The following is an 11883-nucleotide window of genomic DNA, read 5'->3' on the forward strand; positions in this document are numbered from 1 at the left end:
TTCATAAACCCAACCTTACCTAGGATAGTTTCTCTGGTTGGTTCAGGTCGGGTTGAGTTTTTATTATTTAGCATAGGATAATGACTAAAGTCAAAGGTTGTAGAAAATGAAAAAATTTCCCCAACTAGTTTGGGACAAAGGCTTAGTTGAGTTGAGTTGTAGAAAATGACAAATTTTCACGCCAAAAATCCCTTGATTTATATCATCAAGCGCATAAATTTAAGAAAGAAACTATTTTTTCACCTCACAAACATGATCGGCCCAATGAAAATAATTATATCAATATATTAACAAATAATTCACCATCTTATTCCAGAGATATTTTGAGAAAGTCATAGTGCACCTATATGAGTTTGGTTGGGTTTCAGGTTTTTTTACTCTAAACCCTATCCGACTCAAGAGTAAGTCGGCTTTTTCAACCTAAAACCCTACCCAACCTAAGACCCATGATTTCTAAACCCTATTTTTGAGTCGCGTCGTTGCGGGTCAGGTAAAACCCGACCCAAGTTGCACCTCTACTTCTAGGTCTCTAATCTATTTTTTTCCCCCAACATACCACAGCAAATTTACAATTACCACATGTTTTGAGTTTTATCTTTCCTAAGGGATTTGCTAGGGACCATCACAAAAAGGCATTTTGCGGACCGGCTGTTGCATGTGAGACCAGCCACCGCAGATGAGTTAAATGAATGGGACAAATTTTGAACCTATGTGGCTGCTTTCTCATGCAACAGCCCGTCCGCGAAATGCCTTTTGTGATGGTCCTAGCAAATCCCCTATTCTAATATCAAGTTTTTATTTGGAAATGAAATATGATATTTACTTAACCTACCGAAATTCTCAATATATAGCTATATTACCATGTAAGAGAAGTAAAATGGGACAAATCTTCGAATTCATTATTTAGGTTAGCCAAATGGCCTATGTCGGATTCTGGCCTTTAACCACCCATGCAACTTAGACGGCTTGATTTTAGGAAAAATGTAATAATCCTCTACTTCACTTTATTAATCACCTTATAAAATTTAAAAGTAAAATGTAAAAATCTTGAAAAATGTAATTATTAAAGTAGAAAAGTAATATCTGCACTCTTCACTTTACTTTATTAAACACTTTAAATTTGCTGTTTCCTATCTGCAGTTTATTAGAAAAAAGTGTAAAGGAGAGGAGGTTGCCATAATTAGAAACAAAGGATTATGGAAACCATATTTCATTATTTCCCTTTATCATTAAAAAAGAAAGAAAAGGGGATACCATTTCCCTTAAAATAGGGATAAGCATCCCCACCATTTAAATAGGAAAATGTTATCAGCACTACAGTATTTTGATGAGGGCAATCCTCACTTTATTAAAAGTACGGTATGGCCCACACCATAGGATGATCCAAACTGTCCATTAGATGGGCCACATCCTAAATAGGTTGTGCCTCAAAAATCATTTCCATAGGTTGATCCTAACCCTCCGATCTGAATGTTAGAGGTTTGATCCTAACCCTCTATAGATCCGAGGATTAGGATCAACCTATGGAAATAATTTTTGGGGCACAACCTATTTAGAATGTGGTCCATCTAATGGACGGTTTGGATCATCTTATGGGTCCCATGACCGGTCGGATCCTAATCAAAGAATTCTCGGCAGCATTGTCAAATATATTACAAGTTTACAGCCCATAGCTAAGTAGGGGCATATAAGTAATTTCATCTAAAACTGATACCGACACGTGTCGTCTACTCCCGGTTAGCACGACACATATAAACGAAAGCTGTCCGAAGATTCATTCGAAGAATCTTTTACTTCTCTGCCGTGCACTTCTCTACTTCTTTTCTGACCGTCCGCTTTTTATCTGACGGTTAGATCTTCCCTAGGTTCTTTATCTTAGCTTTCCTCATTTATGTTTACTTCTTTTTTTTTGTGTGTACAGAATGTTTTTGGATTTTATCTTGGATTAGGAATTCTGGGTTGTTAGAATTTCTGAACCTGGTTTTGGATTTCTGTTGAATTGGTTATAAAAGTTCTTGTTTATTTTGAGGATTTTGAAGGTGCAATTGTAAATTTGGCTGAATTTTGTTGTAGATTGTTTGATTCTTCTTGGTGGGTTGATGGGTTTTAATCTGTTTAGCTTGGAATTGGGTTTTAATTGATGTTCTTGGTGTATAGAAAAACAAATTTTCTTTTTTAGGGTTTTGAAAGCTGTTTGGTTTCCTTTGGTTTTGTGAAATTTCTTCTTTGGGTTTGTGGTATTTTGTGATGGAGAAGGATTTCTGAGGAAATTTAGGAAATGGGTATGTGTTTTGTCCAAAGAAAATGGGACAAATTTGCCTTTTTTTTTTAGACTGGGTGTGAATTGAGTGGATATTGGAGGGAATTGAATTGGGGTTTTGAAGGCTGAATTGGTCTGATTTGGTGGAATTGGGAAAATTCAATAGAAATTCTATTTTGATTAGGTCAAATTTGTGGGATTTTCTGTATACTCAATTTGGTTCAACATCCCAAATTTTGAGTCAACCAATCCAAAAGTGAATTTCCTTGTGTCTGAAAAAAATTGATTAGGATTCGGAAAAAATTGATCTGATTTGGTGGAATTGGGAAAATTCGATACACGTTCTGTTTGGATTAGGTCAAATTTGTGAGATTTTCTATATACGCAATTCGATTCAGCAAACGCAAATTGCAAATCAACCAATCCAAAGTGGAATTCCTTGTGTTTGAGAAAAATCAATTAGGGTTTATAGCTGTTTGGTTTCAATTAGGGTTTGATAAAAATGGTGGATTCGATTTCTGCGACGTCTGTTCTTGGGCATCGGCCGTTGTATCTGAATTCTGGTTACAAGGATGGATCCAATCAGCGAAGATTCGGGGGCCGTCTATTTCACAATTCTGATTTCTTGGGTTTTAGGGTTTTCTCTTCTCAATCAAGAATTAAAAGGGGATTCAATCAGATTACAGTTTCTCAGACTAGAGCTCTTGCAATGGAGCTAACAAAAGAGGCAAATTCATTTAGTGAGGAAGAGAAAATACCCCAAAATTTTGATTACTCAATTGATACAAAATTTGGGAAAATTGGGTTATGGCCACCTTTGAATAAGGCTGATAACCCTTCATTACACAATCCATTGCTCCGGCAAGAGCGAATGGGATGTGGGTGGTTAGGGGCGATCTTTGAATGGGAAGGAGTAATTATCGAAGATAATTCCGATATAGAGAGACGATCATGGCTAGTTCTATCCCAAGAAGAAGGGAAATCCGCACCCCCAACTTTCATTTTGAGAAGAATTGAAGGGATGAAGAACGAACAAGCAATCTCCGAAGTTCTTTGTTGGTCAAGAGATACAGCCCAAGTTCGAAGATTGGCAGCTCGAAAAGAAGAAATATACCAATCTTTACAAGGCGGGTTCTTTAGATTACGGTCTGGTTCGCGAGAATTTGTAACAACTTTGATAAACTATAAGATCCCAACTGCATTGGTGTCTACTCGTCCGAGAAAGAACCTCGAAATGGTGATAGAAGCTATTGGATTTGAAGGTTATTTTAGTGTGATTGTCACGGCTGAAGATGTTTATAGGGGAAAACCCGATCCGGAGATGTTTGTTTATGCATCGCAGTGTTTGAATTTCATACCGGACAGGTGCATTGTGTTTGGGAATTCGAATTCCACGGTAGAGGCCGCACACGATGCTCGAATGAAGTGTGTGGCGGTTGCGAGTAAGCATCCGATTTACGAGCTTACTGCGGCGGATTTGGTGGTGAGGAATTTGGACGAGTTATCAGTGGTTGATCTGAAGAATTTGGCCGATATTGATTCGCCGGAGTTCGAGCCGGAGGTGGAGATGGAGGAGGAATAGGAATCATCTCAGTGCTGGTAAGTATTTGGTGTACAGTTGCTGTGCTTACTTTGATTCTTTGGAATGATATGATGATCAGAAGTTAGGCCATTAATCTTACTTTTATGTATCTTTCAATGCCATGAAATGGCTGGTCTTGCATTTAGTTGCCGTGTATAAAATGGGGGAAAGGGATGGTTGGTGGTCTAAATTTGGGCTCCCATTATGTCATTATATATGTATCATATGTACTAAATATATGCTTGGAATATATGTTCAATTTCTACATCAGTAGGGGTTAAGGATCAGTGTTGGTAACTTTTCAAAAAAAGAAAGAAAAGGATCAGTGTTGGTGAGTACTTGGTGTACAGTTGTTGGGCTTATAATTTGATTCTTTGTGATGATACCATGTCAGAATTTAGGCCATCAATCTCACTTTCATGTATATTTCAATGCCATGAAATGGCTCTTCTTGCATTTACTTACTGCATAAAATGGGTGGTTAGTGGTCTAAATTGGGCTCCCTTTATGTAATTGTACATGCATCATATTTCAGAAACACTATTCTCTTTAAATATATGATCAGTGTCTTGTGATTTGCTGAATCTAAACGTGCTTCCCCTTAAGTGGACCGCAACTCAGGCCGAGGTAGCATTACCTCAACCCTAATCCGACCCAACCTAAACCTCCTGTTGAAGAGAGTGAGACGTAACCCGACCCGTCTTTAAATCTCTCAACCCTAACCCAACTAACCCGATTTGAAAAATCGAGTCAAGTCGGGTTCAGGTTGGCCCGGGCCAAAAACAGAAATAAATAGGAAAAAAGAAAAAGAAATTGGGTTCAGGGTCGGCTTGGGTTCAGGTCTCTTTTTTTTTTTGAAAAAAAAATGATATCCACTCCTCATTGTTTTGATGATGGCAACCCTTATATTAGTAAACATCGTTGCCCAGGGTTTGTGTGGTTGTTGTGTTTTGGCAAACGGATGGTGATTGAAGAACATAGTGATAATTATTTAAGCAATAACAAAATCGCCACTTCCTAAGCTTGTATACAAACGACAAATTTCTCTAATTTTGTTCTACTTTTGGATTGCCCCTGTGCTCTGAGTGCATGTTTGGCAACCATGGAAAAAGATTTCACAGCTCTTAAACAGGGATTCCATGAAATTATTTTCATGGTTGCCAAAAGGAAAATGATAAATGCGCCCCCTTTCAGTGCTTGGGATTGGGACCCCCAGCTACGGTGTATCTATGACTGCAAAGGGTAAATGTACTTCACATTTGAAGGAGTGAACATACCTGATTAACACCCACAATGCAGCTGCGTAGTGGGTGCCCCAAGTGATGAAAAGGGGCACATTTATCATTTCCCTTGCCAAAAATGTCCTAAATGTCATACCTCTAACTTTGTACTAACAAATTTTAAACAAGAGCAATGATGAATGCACCCCTTTTATGCCCTTTTACTACAATGGTTTAGTAATCGAGTGGTTGATCCTAACAATCTGATCAAAGGAAAGTCCTACAATGTGATTGAACAATACTAAGAATCCAACCTTCTCATCTAAATTGCCACATTACAGATTGTCAATAGCTCAAATCAGAAAACAGCAGAGCATGCATAACCACAACTACGCAAATTTGACTCCAATAATCAGTTTTGGACTCAAATCAGTTCTCAAAATCGAAAACAAACAGAGCCTTAATTTTGAGTCCAATAAACTCTTCTTTTTCTAAGTTGTTTGGCAATGGGCCACCGCGGTAATCCAAGTCAGTGGACATGGGAATTATAATGTGGTAAACCACCACCTCTAGCAAATATATCCTTCCACCACAACACTCTCCTTTGAGATTCTTGACTTCAAATCTTTCAGTTTCATTGATTTTTTATCAAGTTTCTTCAATAACAAAACTGAACTCCCCTCACTTTCATCCCAACTTGGGCATATTTCCATCACCACCTTTTGCAACATCCCCTTCTCAAGACCCTCTCCAACAAGTTCTTTAAGTTCCTCAAAATCCCCTCTCAAATCTATCAATACACTGCACAATCCTTGCCCCCCACAATAATCCAAAATTGGACCCAATTCCACCCGATCCAAAACTACAGTTTCGATCCCCTGTTGATGCAAATTTGACTCTGTTGATGGGTCAAAAACTGTACTTCTATCTGTGAAGACTATCATTCGGCTGGCGGTCTGTGAGGTGAGTGGAGTAGGGAGATGAAATGGAGAATTAGGAGAGGTCGCTATTATGATCTGGAGAGGTTGATTGGAACCCATTTCTTGAGATGATGGAAAGGTTGAGGATTCAGCTAGTGAGGTGCCAGAAATGATGATCCCATCATGTTCTTGGAGTATCTGCGAGTAGTACCCACCGGACTCTTGTGCTTCTCTGCTGAGCTGATTCAGAATCCGACCACTGAATGAGAGTGAGTATCTACAGGTTATAGATAGAAGTCAGATTAATAAGAACATTCTTAATCTTAAAGGCATGAGAATTTTCATTTAAGTTCTGTTTCTTTCGATGTAAAATGGGAGTAGAACAAATGTTACACCCAATTTTCCAATTAAAAATACGCGTAAAAATCTGTAGGTTATAGCTAGAAGTGAGATTAATAGGAACATTCTTAATCTTAAAAGGCATGAGAATTTTCATTTAAGCTCTGTTTCTTTCGATGTAAAATGAGAGTAAAACAGATTTTACACCCATTTTATACTTAAAAATAGGCATAAATTTTGTTTTAGGCCCATTTTACGTAGAAAGAAACAAAGCTTTAAGCATGAAAGATGGCACGCACAATTCATGAAGAATTACAGAGCCACAAATGCACATCTATGATAAAAAATCACGGGCACAAGAAGGAGAAGTGTAATGCTTTTAAGAATCACCATATTCAGTTAAGAAAATAAAAGGTTCAAATAGGACCATATATACTTCTAATATGTAAGGTAGAATTCTAGGTTAACAAAAAAGGTGCTTCACATCACAAATCTCCATCTCATTTCTTTTTCTTTTCCGTTTTTTCTAAGCAATTAATTTTTCTTTTGAATGGTGATAAATTTTATTAAAAAGGGAAAAAACTCGAGGATCGAGGTCTAAGATGCAACATACCTAAGCCCAACTGCCTCTAACAAACAACATATATCCAGAGCAAAATAAAAAAAGAAAATAAATATACCATTTCGAAAAAAACTCAAAAGCCGATGCTTATTCCCCAGATACCGTCATTGCTTCTTCTCCGGGAAAAGAAGTTCACGACCCGTGGGCATGCTTTTCCTGGGAGTATGGCATGGGTTACTTCAGCGCCGTAGCGCCTGGTACTCGGACATTGGCTCGAGGCATTTTCTCTACCCACAGGTCCAACTAATTTCTCCCAATCCCCTCCCCCACACTAACCGAATCAGCGTCACTATTAGCCGATCCCCCGACATGCTGGAATTTGAGCATTTGCAATTTTATTAACGAAACCATGAAAATATCCACATGTCAAGGGCACTGAAATGTTGGTGTGTAGCAGAAAGAGAAGGTGTTGGTAGTTAGTTGGTGGTACGAGGCTTGATGGCGAACGAGTCAGCAAGCATCAAGCAGCAGTGGAAACATTGGCGAAGAGCCGATGTTGGAGAGTACCCGGAGCCAAAGGGTAGGTAGAGACTATTCTACTCAATATGTGGACCATCACAACCTCGTAATATATGTTATAGGTAGAGACTATTCTACTAAATGAAAAGGCACTTCAACATTAGTCATTTGTTTCTTCTAGCATGCCTTGTAACTATTCTACTCAATATGTGGACCATCACAACCTCGTAATATATGTTATAGGTAGAGACTATTCTACTAAATGAAAAGGCACTTCAACATTAGTCATTTGCTTCTTCTAGCATGCCTTGTAACTATTCTACTCAATATGTGAACCATCACAACCTCGTAATATATGTTATAGGTAGAGACTGTTCTACTAAATGAAAAGGCACTTCAACATTAGTCATTTGCTTCTTCTAGCATGCCTTGTAACTATTTTACTCAATATGTGGACCATCACAACCTCGTAATATATGTTATGTAGAAACTATTCCACTCAATGAAAAGGCACTCCAACATTAGTCATTTGTTTCTTCTAGCATGCCTTAACTCTGTCTAGTGAAATTCTGCAGTATAGAAAACAGAGAAATGCCATTCCTAATTCTACCCCGTTCTTTTCTTTGGGTGCTAAAAGATTTGTGTTCTGCGATTTACCTAAGTGTGACGAATGGTTTCCCAGTAAGTATTCGATGGATATAGGCCTCATTAAGCTTGTGGCACAATTCTTCCTCCACCCCTACTGTTACTCCAATTCCTGATTCTCTCAGTCTTTCAACTCCCTTTGAAGCTACAATTGGATTCGGATCCACCATTCCAACAACCACATTTTTCACTTTGGCTTTAATCAATGCTTCAGTGCAAGGAGGTGTTCTCCCATAATGATTACATGGCTCTAAGCTTACATAAGCTGTAGCATCTTCAGCCAATGTCCCAGCATCTCTCAGGGCAAAAACCTGCAAGTATCACCTCTTGCCTCAAATACTTCAGCAAAAAAAGTTGTACAGGTTAACAAAAAGAAAATAATTTTCTATTCCTTGTGTGCGAATACAACTCCAAAATTACATATATAAATATAAAACACCCTATCGTGGAGATTTTTTATATTGACTAAAAGAGAGCATGCAAAAGATAATAAAATGGCAAGTATTTGAAATTTCATGGTAAAGATCAAGAAAATAAATCAATAAACAAACGGTAAACACCAGAACTCCACAAGGATGCGAACATTATAATGCAGATTATCCAAGACTAGGAATTACCTATAAAAAATGATAGTACAATAAAGAGTATATGTAGTGCCTGAAATTGACAAGAGACAAAAAAAAAATCTGAAAAATCGATAAGGAAAGGCCAATAGCTCAAGAAATAACTGGAAGCTCAATGCAAAACAGGGATGGAGCACAAGCTTCAAAGACTCTTCTACCTGCATGAATGTTTACAGTCTTGAGAAGAACAACCAATAGCTAAACATTTAAAATGTTATGTAAGCTCATGGAAGGAATGTGCTGTTTTAATTGAGATTTAGACACTTTTATGCTTCTGAATTATTCTAAAAGAACCTCCAAACCTAGGGATTGCACCAACAGAACAGCTTTCACCCTCGATAGTTATGTGCAATAAAATTGGGAATATTAAAGATCTGCATCAATGATAACAAATCTCAGAAAATAATGAAACATGAGAGAGAGAGAGAGAGGATGAGAGAGAGAGAGATAGAGGCTGCCTGATATTTTTTTATTGCACAATCAAACAAAGGAAAGTGATGGGAACATGGAAAAGGTTTTCCTTTAGACCACTTTCTTGCTAACCAAATAGCCCTTAAGACAATATGAATATGTTGATGAACCACAAGCATGTTAACATCTTAATGAAGACCTCCCAAGTGTAGATACACATCCAAAATAACCTTTAAAAAAAGATGGCATTTTGAATTCAATGCCCAGATGGAATGGATTGGAGAAAAACGGCTAGTATTTGAAATAACCACAAGAAGATCAGAAAAATCAATCGAGACAATATAAAAGCCCGACATAAGCATTTTGACAAACACATTATCTGTGTCTAGGTACCCATTCAAGATTAAAAAGCACGACAATATAAAGTCAGTCTAAATTCAAGGCAAAGGAGAATACAAGGAAGAAAATGGGTAATATCAAAATTAAAAAGAGGAAAACCACAGATTTTCCAAATCTAAGTACAACTTCCAAAAGAAGATAGCAACTTGAACTCAATAGATAAGTAGAAGATGAAACCACAAAAAATGGGCACAGTCATATATTATCTATTGAGGAGCAACAACTTGAAAAACAAATAATGCACTAAGGCCCTGTTTGGATTCCAAGAATTTTCTGGAAATGTTTAAGGAAAATATATCTAAAATTTCCTACTTTTTTTTACACGCAAGAAAAAGTAACTTGAAAAAACCCTTTCAGAACTCTTGTGCTAATGCTGAGCCTCTATCCCTGGACACCCCATCTGTTGAAACACTTTCTCCAGACAACAATGTATCCATTAAATTTCCTCCTAAGATTTGGGGAGGAGGCTGCTGCTACAAGAGAATCAGAGGATGGAGAAAGAGAGCAGGATGCACATCAGAAGCAAAGCCAAGCCATTGATGGAGTCCCCGCCAACAATGCTTTCAGCACCCTTGACAATCTAGATGGAAAAGACTCCGATCAGGAACCCATCCCGCAGGAGCAACAAGGGCAGAATTCTAAGAAAGAGTCGGAAAAGGAAGATGGTGAAGAAGAGCACCCCCAACAGAAGAAAACCGAGTCCCTCAATCAAAGAAAAACAGAATCCCCAAAGGTTCAAAAGTTGAGGAAGAGCCACAGAGCAAGAAAGATGAAAGACCTCTTGGATCAGTAGTTTTAATGGGAACTGACTCTAGAGATCTCGTGTATTCTCTTATCTCTTGCTAGTTTATGCTATTCTAACAAGTTTTGTTATCAAGGGTATCATATCCTTGGTAGTTCTGCCCCTTCCTTAGACATTGTTCTAAGGATTGAGGAGTTGTCGTCTTGTTTCTTCTATTGTATCATCTTTCTTTAATTAATATACTGGTAGGGGTCCGTCTAACCCCAGCTTACCGATCGGAAAAAAAAAAAAAAACTTGAACAAACCCAATTCAACTTTTACTTAGAAGGACCTTCATGTTATTATAATATCCCACTAAATTAAGCATAATCATGTCATTTTCCATTAAACCATGTAAAGAAAAAAAGAATCTATCATAAAAGCTTTTTCTTGGAATCCAAACAAGGCCTAATGAAAAAAAGAGAGGGAAGAAATTGGGTTACCTCAGCATGAGGTTGGCCTGCCTTAGGATGAAACCCTTCACCAACAATCTTTCCGTTCTTAACAATCACACATCCAACCATGGGATTAGGGCTTGTGTTACCAACAGCTTTCTTTGCCAATTCAACACACCTTCTCATATAAAAACTATCATCTTTCTGGGAAAATGCCTCACATCTTATGCTTCTCGAATTGTAATGAATTCTCTCAACACAAGGAGATTTATATACCCTTTTGTGGAAATTGCAAAACCCATTTACAGAATTGGATTTTGGGACCTTACCTTTTGTGGGGAATGAGGGGAAGGTATAATTAGAAAATGCATAGATTTTTGGATTGGGGTTAAATTTGGGAGGGGTAAGGGTTATAAGATGCATTTTTTCTAGGGTTTTAGAGATAAGCCCAGATGGATAAATGTTGGATTCAAAGGATTTTTTATATAGCTCGGCTTGATGATGAATATGGATTCAAAGGATTTTTTATTTAGCTCGGCTTGATGATGAATTAGGGTTTGGGTTTGAGAGGAGAGAGAGAGAGAGAGAGAGAGAGAGAGAGACAGTTGGGAGGTGTGCCACGTGGACATGATCAAGTCCATTGATCAAATGGTGAACTGAAGTGCGGGGCCATTGCCGTTGGGCCCACCTTGATCGGATGATCCTAGCCCCTTGATATCCTTTCACAATGAGATCAGATCATCTCGATCGCCTCATGATGGTGCACCATATCAATGGTGCACCATAAATAAAGAGTGCATATTATGGGATTTTTATTGGGAAATGATATCAGCACAACCATGTTTTGATATACACACTAACTCATCTTGTCTTTTATTATTTATATAGTTATCAGAGGTATCATAGTTCCCGAAAAGCTCTCACAAACCAATTAAAAAAGAAGAGACAAGCTGGGTTTGTGCAATTAAAAAATCATGGTTGTGCTGATATCCTTTTCCTTTTTTTTTATGGTGTATGCAATCTTTTTTATATGGTGTATGCAATACATGTAAGTAGTACAGAAAAAAAAACTAAGGGGGGATCACATTATGGGATAATCCGAACCGTTCTTTTTTCAGGCCAACCCCAGCCTTTCATTTTTCAGGCCCTAAGTAAAATAGGCCGTGTTAGGGGTAAAATCAGTACCTACCGTTGATGAACAACACATGGTACTTCTGACTAATTAGG

The 11883-nt window shown here is 37.9% G+C and overlaps 2 protein-coding genes across 2 annotated transcripts; one reads left to right on the plus strand and one right to left on the minus strand.

Moving 5' to 3' along the window:
• The first annotated feature begins 1806 nt into the window (after positions 1 to 1806).
• On the plus strand, positions 1807 to 4175 carry LOC143882245 (5-amino-6-(5-phospho-D-ribitylamino)uracil phosphatase, chloroplastic-like). Its single transcript, XM_077385741.1, has one exon. It carries the CDS (start codon positions 2763 to 2765, stop codon positions 3840 to 3842), a length of 1080 nt encoding a protein of 359 aa, XP_077241856.1. The 5' UTR covers positions 1807 to 2762; the 3' UTR covers positions 3843 to 4175.
• Positions 4176 to 5353: 1178 nt separating this feature from the next.
• LOC143882246 (Cytidine/deoxycytidylate deaminase family protein) lies at positions 5354 to 11224 on the minus strand. The gene is made up of 3 exons (XM_077385742.1): positions 10705 to 11224; positions 8060 to 8358; positions 5354 to 6259 (listed from the first exon to the last, which is right to left on the minus strand). Exons 1-3 carry the CDS (start codon positions 11077 to 11079, stop codon positions 5632 to 5634), a joined length of 1302 nt encoding a protein of 433 aa, XP_077241857.1. The 5' UTR covers positions 11080 to 11224; the 3' UTR covers positions 5354 to 5631.
• Between the last annotated feature and the right edge of the window lie 659 nt (positions 11225 to 11883).

This window comes from Tasmannia lanceolata, unplaced genomic scaffold (genome assembly GCF_043159265.1).
Source record: "Tasmannia lanceolata isolate RefF3 unplaced genomic scaffold, GAP_Taslan_0.1 ptg000007l, whole genome shotgun sequence".
NCBI lineage: Eukaryota > Viridiplantae > Streptophyta > Magnoliopsida > Canellales > Winteraceae > Tasmannia > Tasmannia lanceolata.